Genomic DNA, 14,192 nt, shown 5'->3' on the forward strand with positions numbered 1-14,192 from the left:
TACGGCAGGGCTGTCCCCGAGACGGGATCGGAGCAGGAAGCTGTGCAGGTCTCCATACTTCATGAAGGGGAGCACAACCATCGGCTTGGGAAAGTGTCCTGAGCCCACCTCCAAACACACACCTAGGTGAACACAACAACATTATATTAACAAAAAGCGGTTGCTCTTACCTTGTTTTATGGACTATATGATGCATGCACATATTATTTAATATTTTGTGTTACATACATTGTACTATATCTGATATTATCAAATATTTCTGCTTTATTCAGTTAATAAAGCACTAAAAATGCACATTGAGGCCTGGGTATCTCAGCGAGTATTGGCGCCGACTACCACACCTGGAGTCACGAGTTTGAATCCAGGGCGTGCTGAGTGACTCCAGCCAGGTCTCCTAAGCAACCATATTGGCCTGGTTGCTAGAGAGGGTCAAGTCACATGCGGTAACCTCCTCGTGTTCGCTATAATGTGGTTCTCGCTCTCAGTGGGGCGTGCGGTCAGTTGTGCGGATGCCGCGGAGAATAGCGAAGCCTCCACATGCGCTATGTCTCCATGGTAACGAGCCCAACAAGCCACTTGATAAGATGCGCGGATTGACGGTCTCAGCCGCGGAGGCAACTGAGGTTCGTCCTCCGCCACCTGGATTGAGGCGAGTCACTACGCCACCACGAGGATTTTGAGTGCATTGGGAATTCGGCATTCCAAATTCGGGAGAAATAAAAAAACTTTCTCAATCCGCACATCTCACCACGTGGCACGTTGTGCATGACACCGTGGAGACTTGCAGCATGTGGAGGCTCATGCTACTCTCCACGATTAAGACACAACTTACCACACGCCCCATTGAGTGTGAGAACCACCAATCATGACCACGAGGAGGTTACCCCATGTGACTATCCGCCCTAGCAACTGGCCAATTTGGTTGCTTATGAGACCTGGCTGGAGTCGCTCAGCACACCTGTATTCGAACTCGCGACTCCAGGTGTGATAGGTGCAATACTCGCTGAGCTACACAGTCCCCCTAGGTACCATCTGGTTTTTGATTTGTTTTGTAGAAATCACAGTGTATGAGATCTGAATGCAGATTTAACTTAAAGAAATGTTCTTCAGTAATACTAGCTACTCTAGTGTGACAAATTGCTTGTTGTAATATGACACGGTACACAAAGAAAAAATACAGCATTTCTTTCCGATCAGATTTACTTACCCAGGAGTCTGATGACATTCAGGTGGTTGAAATCCTTCATGCAAGCAGCCTCATTCAGAAACTCTTCAATCTCTCTCTGAGAGAAGTTATCCACTGGAAGAACAAATCACCAGAGGCCGAAATCAATGGGTGCTTGGGCCAAAATGCTACCAAAAGTGACTAAAATGCTATTTAGAGGTCTATTTAGTTATATAGACATTACATTTATGCATTTGGCAGATGCTTTTATCCAATGTGACTTACAGTGCCCTTATTACAGGGACAATCCCCAGAGCAACCTGGAGTTAAGTGCCTTGCTCAAGGACACAATGGTGGTGGCTGTGGGGATCGAACCAGCGATCTTCCGATTAACAGTTATGTGCTTTAGCCCACTATACCACCACCACTAGACATCACATAAATATGAGCGCCTTTGCAGACCTTGTATCAATTGGTAGCTTTCAGATTAGTTCACTCAAGATTGTTGCTGAATGCAGAACTAACGTGATCAGGAAAAACATGCTCCTATAAAAGTGAAACATGCTGTTCAAAATCAACTCCAGGGAGCAAATATTATTTTCCCCTAATGACCTTTTGTCTAAAATATGCACACTTAAATGTCTTTCATACGTACTTCTTATATTATACTTGACACCAAAAAAAAAAAAAAGCACAATACAACTCACATTTCATGGTCTTCACTGCAACTTTTTCACTGGTTCCATCAGGTTGACTCAGATGTCCCTCCATTACTGATCCAAACTCACCTATAAGAAGAGACATCAGATCACTACAGTAGATCCGTCTGAGGTGAAACACAACAACAACAACACACCAGAAAGTCTTCTCGTCTTCTCACCTTCTCCAAGGACTTTACCGATGGACAGCAGGTTCCTAAGGATCATCACGTCTTGGAGTTTAGCTAGAAGCTCGCTACTGATGTCCATACTGGCAACTAAGAGAGCAACAAATTCTCTATAACTCTATAATATCTATATTGAATCCTGCCGTTTTATGTTTGATACAAATAAAGTGTCATATTTCTTGACGTACGTGTGATTTCGATAGCGGAGCGGTTATAGGACCTCTGAGGGCTGAACTCAACGATTGAAGTAAGTTTATCATCAGTTCCATATAAAAACCTGTAGGGGGCACCAGTTTTATATGGTTACACAAACAGCACAATCACATCATAATACACCGTATAAACACAAAATGATTCATTTAGATTCATTATTATACGTAAGAGACATAAACTACATAAAAGACTAAAAATGACTTTTGTCACTGCTTGGGGTTACTCTTCTTTTGAAGACATTACTAAATGCTTTCTTGTTCAAAAGTGACAATACATTTATAATATATCATATTATATGGCCCCATTAAGTAACCGTAAGTTAAAGTGAATGTGGAATCAAAACTGACTCTATCTACTTTCTAAATGGATGTTCCAGGTTCAATACAAGTTAAGCTCAATCGACAGCATTTGAAGCATTCTGTTGATTACCATAAAAATAAATCGACCATTTTTTCGTTTATTAAAAAGAAAGAAGCAAAAATGTCAGTTACAGTGAGGCACTTACAATGGAAGTGAACGGGGGCCAGGGCTGGACTGGGAAGAGAAATCGGCCCGGGATTTTACATGGCAACTGGCCCAACTGTTGAGTTTGTGGTTGGGTTGGTTTGGGGTGTTAATGGGTGTTCGCTGTCCTTCTCTGCATATCGCGGCGCCTCATTGTTGCTTATCGCGGCCCATTCGGCACGTTTCGCGGCCGACCCACCGGCCCGCTCGGTTCTACCTATGGCCATTCCACCCCTGATTGGCCACAAAGTGTGTCGGCCCACCGGGAAAATGCCTGGTATGCCAGTCCAGCCCTGATGGGGGCCGATGCTTAAATGTTAAAATACTCACCGTTTCATAAGGTATTGCCACAAGACGTAAACAATATCCAAGTAAACATGCTTTTAGCGTGATTAAATCAGGGATTTATTGGTGTTAGGGCATTTACCAGATTACAAGATTTACTATGTTACTATTTCATGATAACAAAAGTTGTAATATTGGAAATAACTTTACACAGATATGGTTATTAAGCAATTTTAACACACTACAGTCATATTAATGTTTACGTCATGTGGCTATACATTTGAAACGGTGTATTTTAGCGTTAGCGGTATGGCCCCATTCGCTTCCATTGTAAGTGTCTTGCTGTAACTATGATTTTTGCTTTTTTTGAATAAACAAGGGATGATTCAAAATAATTTTTTGTGGTAAACAACATTACAAAAGCTACAAATGCTGTCGATTGAGCCTGGAGCGTTCCTTTAATACACGTTCCTGGTGTTATTGTGTACGGTTCAAACTTTTACATTATTCCGAAGATAAAAATGTTTGTGAATTTCTACCAAAATATCATAACTTGCTCGGTCTCTGAAATTAGTTTTCTTTTCAGCCTTCTTTATTTTCAACCTCTCCCCTCCAACCACATGTCATATCATCATATATACTTTTGACCATCCAATCAATGCCTGAAGGATAAAATCGATTCATTTAAAGGGATAGTTCACCCAAAAATGAAAATAATCTCATCATTAAATCATCCTCATGCCATCCCAGATTTGTATGACTTACTTTCTTCTAGGTGAGAGACGGTTCAGTATTTAAGTCCTTTTTACTATAAATTCTCCTCCCTGCCAAGTCTCCAATTCATAGTAATTTATAGTAAATAAATTTAGTATTGACTTTAGTATTGATATGTTTCTTACCCACACCTATCACATCACTTCAGAAGACATGGATTAAACCACTGGAGTCATATGGATTACTTTTATGCTGCTTTTATGTGCTTTTTGGAGCTTCAAAGTTTTGGACTCTGTTGACTTGCATTGTATGGAGCTACAGAGCTGAAATATTCTTCTAAAAATCTTTGTTTGTGTTCTGCAGAAGAAAGAAAGTCATACACATCTAGAATGACATGAGGGGGAGTAAATGATGAGACTATTTCCGTTTTTGGGTGAACTGTTCATTTAAACATCCTGTTTCATTTTGAAAATAAGTCACATTGCAGAAGTTAAATGGGTTGTGTATTCAGATTTACTTCAATACACTAAAGTTTTGGAAGCTGGTATCCTGACTAGTCATCTTAAATACCTTAACCAGCAGGATTTCCTTCGTCAACAAGCTTTATGAGAAAGTCCATGTCTATTGACCTGCTTCAAGTGTTGCTAAAATAAATAAATAAATAAATAAACCGTTCTACTGTTCCACCAGCTTGACCAGAACTGAACCATATTCTGGAAAGAGTTGTTGAAGGCTGGTCGTTTCAGCAATTGGGACCCAGAACTGTCAACATTTGGCTACTAAATGAATGGATCTTTTATTCCTTCCCATTTTCTCCCTAATTTGGAATGCCCAATTCCCAAAGCGGTCCAAGTCCTCGTGGTGACGTAGTTACTCGCATCAATCCGGGTGGCGGAGGACGAATCTCTGATGTTACCGTGGAGACGTGGCGCGTGTGGAGGCTTCACGCTATTCTCCGCGGCATCCACCCACAACTCACCACACGCCCCGACGAAAGCGAGAACCACATTATAGAGACCACGAGGAGGTTACCCCATGTAACTATAGCCTCCCTAGCAACCGGGCCAATTTGGTTGCTTAGGAGACCTGACTGGAGTCACTCAGCACGCCCTGGATTTGAACTCACGACTCCAGGTGTGGCAGTCAGCGTCTTTACTTGCTGAGCTACCCCCCTGAATTAGTGGATCTTCAACTACCACCTCCCCCACTACATTCTATAGGATTCCAGAGAAAGAGGGAGGTAACAGCTGTTGTTGTTCATCCGTCTTGCAAACAACTGGAGGTCATTTGAAGCTCTTTTCTCAGCGCTGTCTGTGCCAACTCCGGCCTCAACAATTTTGTTTTTACTAGAAGTCACGCTGTTTTCAAAGACCAAGCATCACTCGTGCTCCACTTCTCTGTCCTGAAGCCTTCAATTTCCTGTCCCACATGCACTGCAAGGAACATACTTTGGCCTCTCCAATAGTTATTAAAGTTATTACATTTTAATGAAAGGTTACCAATGAGAAACTGTTTTTCTAAGACCAGGAACGTGTATTAAGAAAAAAATACAAATGTATTCAATTTTGGGGTGATTATAAGAAAAGGATGGCAAAGAACTCACCGCAAATAAGAACTATTGCGCAACCACACGGCCACTAACAACACGATCATCAAAAGACAGAAACCGCAAACCACTCCAAGCACAATATAAGCAGAGTCTGGATGATTGGGAACTGGAGTCGTGAACGGTGACTCGGTAGATTCTGCAACCAAAACACACACATGCATGTGCTACATGATCTACATGAAGGGACAGTTCATCCAAACATTTAAATGCCAACTTTCGTTATCTTTCACTCACAAGTAAATGGTGACTAAGTTTCAAAATCCTGGAATAAATGTGGCAGTCTATGATTAGTATTAATACTATCCATGATCTGTATTCCCGTTCTAGCCCACTAATGGCATTTTAGCACAGAGTCCAGTTCTACAGTTTAAGCTTTCTCTGTTTCTTCATCCATCAAATAGGTGATGATGTGTCACATGACCCTCTCTCTGGATCCTAAACTTTGATGCACATCCTTCCTGGTTGTTGCAAGACTAATTTTAGGTCTTTTAAAGAAGTTTATATTTGATATTCAAGTTGACTGTGGGCGCGTTTCTGAAAGGAAATGAGGTATTTATTGCAATTAGTTTGCAAAACAACACAATGCAGAAGGATGCCTTCCGGAGGGAAGCAATGTTTTCTTTTTAAGGACTAATTCACTTTTCCTGCGATGCCTTGAAGTACTAAAAATTTACTTCATTAAAACTGACTCATTGAGCAGCACTGCGATTGCCGTGGGCTACATTTATCTAAATTCTTTAAGCTGGTGATTAGTTTGCTGATGAAGGCTGTCATATGTGTTGTCTAGACCAACTAGCTTTCAAATTGGGGCCACTAGGAGGTGCTAAGGGGTCTGCAGAAAAAAAAGACCCAATTTGGCAATATTATTCTTTCATTCTGCTTTTTTAAAGAGTATAAATATATTTTAATTAAATTCAATAAAAAAATACTACAATTATTCAGGTTTGCACATCTAATATTACTGTAACAGTGGGTATAAAAAGATGTGCGCCCAACTTAATACAAAGTAATATTTTACAGATAATTTATTTTCATTTTCTTAAATTTTCTTTATTACAAAATAGCAGCCAGTTATTTAATTTTGCAAACCACACATTGTCTTTATAATATAACACGTACTTTTTTTCCTCACACAGTTTAAAAGGGAATTTATATGTAAAATATAGAACTGACTATATATTTTTGAAAAAGGGTCCAGAGAAAGGGGAACATCATGTTTGGGGGTCCTTGGCATCAAAGAGTAAAAAAAGTAAATAAAAAAAAAACCCTGGTCTAGACCACGTAAAAAGATAAAGTGAAAATAAAATCAAACTAAAAAGCAAATAAAATTTAAATAAAAAACTTAATTAAATTAAAACTAAAACATTATAAAAAAAAAAGTTAATACCATTTTTTTTTATAAAATACAAAATATAAAAAATGCAAACAAAATACAATTAAACAAAATAAATAAAAAGCAATATATAAAAAACAAAACAAAAACAAACAAAAATAAAATAACAAATAAAAACAAAATTAAACAAAAGCCAATTAACAATTGTATTAAATAAAACCAAAATAAAACAGAATATAAAATAAATTAAAAAAATATATACAAAATAAAATAAAATAAACAAAACATGCTTTCAGAGAGATCTCTTATTATTTTTTGGCTGTGCCTTTGGCCAACACAGCAACGCTAAATGTTTTGGCATGTGTTACTTCTAGGAAAGCGTAGGGGAACGGATCTTGAGTGTACTCACCTGTGTCTGCTATGAAGAGCCAGTAGCGTGATGATTTAGTCCCACAGCCGGTCTGAGTGCATGCCACGACCTCCACACTGTATGTGGTGTTAAACACCTGCAGAGTAACTGTGGCCTCTGTAGTCATGCTGTGAATCTGAAACCCACAGATACATTCAATATTTTCATATTTAATCATATTTTATTTCCAATTAGCCATGTAAAAAGCACGACAATGTACAGTTAGCCATGCAATATCACAAAATAACCCCTTCATGGTGATACAAGATCCCTCTGCTTTGCCTACTTGTTTTTGTACATGAGCTTCATGTGGTAACATCTAAATTAATTTCATTTACAAATAGTACTTTTTATTAAAGTTAAAAGTATTATGTAACATGTCAGAATCAACCAGCCTATTTCAGGTTTCTCCAGCAAAACTATCATTTTTTATGTCAAGGTTTACGTCAGGTAGAGAAATAGCTCTTTAAAGAAACAACTGCAGGTTATCACTTCTTACAGTGCATTTTAAAATACACTTTATGCATTTGCAACTTCATAAACATCCGTATTTTTCCTAATTCCCCTTTTGAGTTTAATATTGTTTAGTGTTGGAGGAGAAAAACATGATTTATGTTAAATCACACAAACAACAGTGTATAAAAACAAAACTTGAAGGCGAAACTTGGATTGAAGAAAAAAAGGAAGTAGTTTTTTGTAGATTCGTGAAAGGGTCACATGCAGGGCGCATGGAGGTTAACATCTTAGCATGTGACACATCGATGGCCATGATTGCGTAAAGTTGACATTGTCACATCTGTTCCCTAAACCTGAAGACATGCTGACACATACATTAAAACTGTGACAGCGCGCTCTTCAATTATCATCGCTCGCGGTTGCATCCACTAATGAAAAAACAGATCTCAAAATAAGAAGTGAGCTGTTCTAGGGGTCCTAAGAAGTACATGTGCTACATGTCTCCTGTGGAGCATCTTAACTGCAGTTATGCCTCTGGTCAGCGGTTTACACAAGCAATTAAATTCAACAGATTTTCCTAGCCTGAAGTGCTGCCTATGACCCGATGCCCCACCAACAACTCTTGATTAAAACCAGAAACCTACATCCCTCCAGGTGTCTTTGGATGTGTACATTTCAAATCATTAACTTAATTAAGAACATATTAAATATATTAATAATGGGCCTATTTTGAAGGGCCTGGGTAGCTCAGCGAGTATTGACGCTGACTATCACACCTGGAGTTTTGTAATCTCTCCACCTAATCCTGGGTCTTCCCCGAGGCCTCCTCCCAGCTGGACGTGCCTGAAACACCTCCCTAGGGAGGCAGCCAGGGGACATCCTTACCAGATGCCCAAACCACCTCAACTGACTCCTTTCGACGCAAAGGAGCAGCGGCTCTACTCCGAGCTCCTCACGGATGACTGAGCTCCTCACCCTATCTCTAAGGGAGAAGCCCGCCACCCTTCTGAGGAAGCCCATTTCGGCCGCTTGTACTCGCGACCTAGTTCTTTCGGTCATGACCCAGCCTTCATGACCATAGGTGAGGGTAGGAACAAAAATTGACCGGTAGATCGAGAGCTTTGCCTTCCGGCTCAGCTCTCTTTTTGTGACAACGGTGCGATAGAGCGAGTGCAATACCGCCCCCACTGCCCCGACTCTCCGGCCAACCTCCCGCTCCATTGTCCCCTCACTCGTGAACAAGACCCCGAGGTACTTGAACGCCTTCACTTGTTTTCCAAGAACCCAAATATAAATGTAGAACAAGCACTGACGTGCGGTCTGGGTAGGCAAACTAGGCACTGCCTACCCTGCCAAAATTCACAAATAAAATGTTTATTAAATAATAAAACTTGTCTTTGTATTTTTACTTTTTATTCTTGTGATTTATATATGCAATATGTGTGTTATTCCAATTGTTTAGACGTTATGATGACAAATGTAGCAGTTACGCATAATCAACTAAAAACAAATGGTAGAATAAGCAGTGCTTTTACAGTCCATTCATTGCAGACGACACGCGGAAAACCCATGTTGCGCATGCGCACTTCGATCCTGTATTCTTTAACATGTACGGCAAAAAGCACAAATCTGCTGTGCCTTTTGACGTAAATATGTTATACCCGTAATCATCTCCGTTACGTATCAGACATGGACCAATTAAAATCGAGATATTCCTGGACATTTGCGTAGCTAACGTCATTACACCACAGCTAGCGTACATGCCTAATCCCCGCCAAATTCAAAATCAAAATGACAGCACCAGCCGTAATCACGGAATTAAGAATTTTTTCCAAGCTCGATTTTAATTCGAAATATGAGTTAATTGCAAGAGGGAGGTCTACGCCAGCCTTAGATGGACTAGAACAGCAAAAGGGCCCAAAAATTATCCGATCATTTCAAACTGATTGTATGTAAGAAAAGATTGGCTATGTGGCTGCGCTAACAATCAGCGGCTGTACTGCTATCCCTGCCTGCTTATTTCAACCAGTCAGACTGTGTGGACTTCAGCGGGATATTGTGATTTGAACAACCTGCCCGCAGCTTTAACCAAGCATGAAAAGTCGTCAGCTCACATCCAGTGTCAAATTACACTGAAAACCTTTGGAAAATCTCGGATCGACCTTGCACTTGATGAGCAAAGGAAGCTGAATATAACCTACCACAATGAAAAGGTAAAGGATTGTTGTATTGTATCTTCTGTTATAAAGATGAAGATTGCACATAAAAAAATAAGCACATAATGTTGTAAAAAATAAACAACTTATGTTCTGTTATATATTCTGTGTTTTGACTACTGAATTTTGTATAATAATATCTAATGAAGATATATTAACAAAATCGTATATATTATAACACATATATAAAATACATACATTTCTTGATATGCCGCGCTTGTGCGTAACGTTCACTGTGTGTGTGTGTGTGTGTGTGTGTATGTGTGTGTGTGTCTGTGATAGAGAGAGAGAGAGAGAGAGAGAGAGAGTGTACACGATATACGTCCTGATTTTTTTATTTTTTTTTTATTGACAAATAATTCATCCTGATTTTTACATTTCTTGATATGCCGCGCTTGTGTGTAACGTTCACTGTTATTACGTATTATTAGCTTAAACAATAAATCAGGTAATCTGGCTTTCATAACTCAGTGCCTAGCCTCTTTAAGACATCACCGCACGTCACTGAGAACAAGATAATCTGCCATTCATGAAGAGCTCTTGGCAATGCCAGATACTTAATAAACTAAACTGGTCATGGTTGTGAGGAAGTGTAACAGGTGTCGGGACTGAGCCCACTGGGATTACACTCATTTCCAGTTACTGTTGTTTTCACAAAGGTCACAGTGACATGTAGGTCAGTCATGGCTGTAGAATACAGCAGACTGTTAATCGTATCCATTGATGCGTCGTCAAATTCCTGGTCATTCGGCAGTGAGTCATGGCAGACAAAAACAAATGATTTTTTTACACACTGTCGGTTTCCTGCTACTAGGACAGAAACAGGAAGTACACCATTGTGCCCGCAGACAACTACCATGCTGTGTTACAAAGACACTCCCACATGATTGGTCACTGGACATTGACAAACACCACACAGGGCATTCAGAGGAGATAAACTGTGGCTTTGCCGATTATTTGAGTATACTTATACGAGTGATTGACAAATAAGTTTGTCTGAGATAATAAAAATTTGAAATCTTTTAAAAATGTGCATTAAATTTGTGAAAATGGCAAGAAGTTTTGTTAGTGTTCGTCCATTTGACGTGAAATTTTTGACTTGTGAAAAGTTTGTCTTTTCATAAATATCTCAAAATATCTTATATTTTTCTATCTGATATACTGAATAACTTCACAAAAATCAAGAGTGTCTAAAAGGGTCCTCTTTGTTTTATGGTTTTCTTTACACCAGAGTTTAATTTAATGATTTGAGAAAAATTTTATTATTAAATATAAATAATATTTTACTACAAAACTCAGATAACCGCTCTGTACAATCTTGTGGTGAGAAGAGTATAATCTCTGAATGCTGTTCTGAGATGCGGGTTGACACTGTTTTGGCGGCACGAGGTGGACCTACGCAATATTAGGCAGGTGGTTTTAATGTTATGGCTGATCGGTGTAGATCCTGACCAAAAAAATTAATAGAAATGAGGGTCACATCACGGACTGACATAAATGATTTTTGACTACAACCAAACTTGTTAATTCTCTACACCCCATAATGCAAACAAATAGGTGAAATTTGAACTATAAACTATATCTATAACATTGGGGGCGGCTGTGGCTAAGATGTTCGAGCGGGTCGGCCGCTAATCGCAGGGTTGGCGGTTCGATTCCTGGCCCACACAACTCCACATGCTGAAGTGTCCTTGGGCAAGACACTGAACCCCAAGTTGCTCCCAATGGCAGGCTAGCACCTTGCATGGCAGCTCTGCCATCATTGGTGTATGAATGTGCGTGTGAATGTATGTGTGAATGGGACACAGTGTACATTTACATTTATGCATTTGGCAGACGCTTTTATCCAAAGTGACTTACAGTGCCCTTATTACAGGAACAATCCCCCCGGAGCAACCTGGAGTTAAGTGTCTTACTCAAGGACACAATGGTGGTGGCTGTGGGGATCGAACCAGTGTCCTTCTGATTAACAGTCATGTGCTTTAGACCACTACACCACTAAGGTTAAAAAAAAAGTGCTATATAAGTGCAGATCATTTACCATTTAAAGGATAATGTACAGAATCGCAAAATAAAACTGGATAGGGTGATCAGAACCCTGAAATGTAGCAGAAATGATTAAACTCAAAATACTGAATATTCATTGACAAAATCATAGTCGCCATTGATTAACACTAATAAATACGAATATTTGCTGAGCTCACAGAACGGGGCATCATGTCAAGCTGATCCGCAATACAAAGACATCCTAAACATAATAAGACGGGACTACTGTAATGCTCTCATTGCAGGCCTCCCTGCATGTGCTATTAGACCTCTCCAAATGATCCAGAATGCAGCAGCACGTCTGGTCTTTAATGAACCAAAGAGAGCACATGTTACACCACTCCTCGTATCTCTCCACTGGCTGCCGGTTGATGCACATATCAAACTCAAGGTTCTGATGCTGGCATACAAAACACTCACTGGATCTGCTCCAGCATACCTAAAAACATTTATGCAGAGCTACACACCCACCAGAAGCCTGCGGTCGGCTAATGAACATCGCCTTGTCGTACCAAAACAAAGATGCACCAAAACATTTTCCCGGACTTTCAGTTTCATCATACCACGAAGGTGGAATGATCTTCCCAACTCAATCCATGAAGCAGACTCACTCTCTATCTTCAAAAAAAGGCTAAAAACACATCTTTTCCAAAAACAATTAACCGGTCACAAAAAAAACAAAAAACCTTATTTACATTTCTTTTTACACTTAAATCTGTTTTGTGTACTATTCTGATGATAGTGAAACTTTGTAGTATGGCACTTTTCATACCACTGTCTCCTTAAGATGATTCGCTGATGTTCTTCCTCTTTTGTAAGTCGCTTTGCATAAAAGCATCAGCCAAATAAATAAATGTAATGTAAACATAATACATAAATACATCATTTGCTTGAGGAGCGTTCAACAACTCAAACTTCCACACTCTGGCATGCTAAAGGACACTGTAAAAACCAATTATCTCAGACTGGGAAATATAAGCTCTTTCATCTGTATTTACAAGCTCTTTAGAGACAACGAAGTGAAGAACAGATGTTTCATTTTTATTGTCTCCAGCGACTTTTCACCACTTCAGGCCACTTTCTCCAGCTGTGAATGCAGATTTGTTAAAGACAGCAATAAACATCAATGGCTACACACAGTATATCTACATATATTAGAACAACTATAAAGTTTATTTAGGGGATTTTTGCTCCTGTTCTAAGAACCACAAAGTTTGATAAATGACAGAACTTCTTTGCCATCAAGTGGAAGAACAGCTTTGACAACATGAAACACAAAGAATTAAATAATGTGTATATTTCTGCGATATATAAGTGAAAAAATATGTAACCCTTACTTTACTTTGAGGAGCAGTGTAACATCGTATACTCCATTTAAATCTCACATTCTTCTATCTTTTTAATTCAGGCAGGTTTTGATTGTCGCACAATAACTGAGAAACTACATTAAAAATGTGTACTTTTTTTTAAAAGTACATAAGTATAAACTGGTGGCCAAAGGTTTGGATGTACAGATTTTGCTCTTATGGAAATAAATTGGTACTTTTATTCACCAAAGTGGCATTCAACTGATCACAGTGTATAGTCAGGACATTAATAATGTAAACAATTACTATTACAATTTAAAATTCTTGGCGAGTTGTGTGTGGATCGCGGAGAGTAGCATGAGCCTCCACATGCTGTGAGTCTCCGCGGTGTCATGCACAACGAGTCACGTGATAAAATGCGCGGATTGACGGTCTCAGAAGAAGAGGTAACAGAGACTTGTCCTCCGCCACCCGGATTAAGGTGAGTAACTGCACCACCAAGAGGACCTACTAAGTAGTGTAAATTGGGCATTACAAATTGGGAAAAAAGGGGATAAAATTTGTACATGCTCAAATTCATTTTAACCTGAAATCTTTGTTGTTTTGATGTATGATGATTTGCTTGCTTCTAAATAAAAACAGAGGCTTGTGATTGAAACTACACAATGTGAAAGCATAATATGTGGTCTTGTTTCACAAAGTTCATAAAATTTAGTTAGAACGCAAAATATGATCCGCAAACTCGACTACTAACCTTGTTTGTCCGTGTCCCATGTTTGATAGTGACATCATATCCTTGCAAGATTCCGTTCAGCTTCTCAGGGGGCGGAGCTTCCCACCGGATCATCAACATAGAATTGTTGACATGAACTGTCAGATTTTGGGGGGCCTCAGATGGGACTGAAATACATTTAGGAAAGGTAATTAAGAAAATGGCTTCATTTTATTCATTTAAAACACTACCAAATAAAAATCGTGGAACCAATTTCAGAGCTTAGTATGACATAAGACTCATTGTTGTTCAAACAAGAATACAGAGGAAATCCTTT

General features: G+C 39.3%; 1 protein-coding gene across 1 annotated transcript in view; it reads right to left on the minus strand.

Moving 5' to 3' along the window:
• Positions 1-14,192, minus strand: part of LOC127661171 (tyrosine-protein kinase Mer-like) — a 41,084-nt gene that overhangs the window by 7,310 nt on the left and 19,582 nt on the right. The window contains exons 8-15 of the mRNA XM_052151774.1: positions 13,898-14,043; positions 7,119-7,254; positions 5,371-5,512; positions 2,240-2,328; positions 2,046-2,141; positions 1,873-1,953; positions 1,208-1,300; positions 4-122 (exon numbers count right to left, since the gene is read on the minus strand). Of these exons, the coding sequence (XP_052007734.1) occupies positions 4-122; positions 1,208-1,300; positions 1,873-1,953; positions 2,046-2,141; positions 2,240-2,328; positions 5,371-5,512; positions 7,119-7,254; positions 13,898-14,043 (902 nt within the window). The remainder of the gene's footprint in view (positions 1-3; positions 123-1,207; positions 1,301-1,872; positions 1,954-2,045; positions 2,142-2,239; positions 2,329-5,370; positions 5,513-7,118; positions 7,255-13,897; positions 14,044-14,192) is intronic.

Source organism: Xyrauchen texanus, chromosome 20 (assembly GCF_025860055.1).
Source record: "Xyrauchen texanus isolate HMW12.3.18 chromosome 20, RBS_HiC_50CHRs, whole genome shotgun sequence".
Taxonomy (NCBI): domain Eukaryota; kingdom Metazoa; phylum Chordata; class Actinopteri; order Cypriniformes; family Catostomidae; genus Xyrauchen; species Xyrauchen texanus.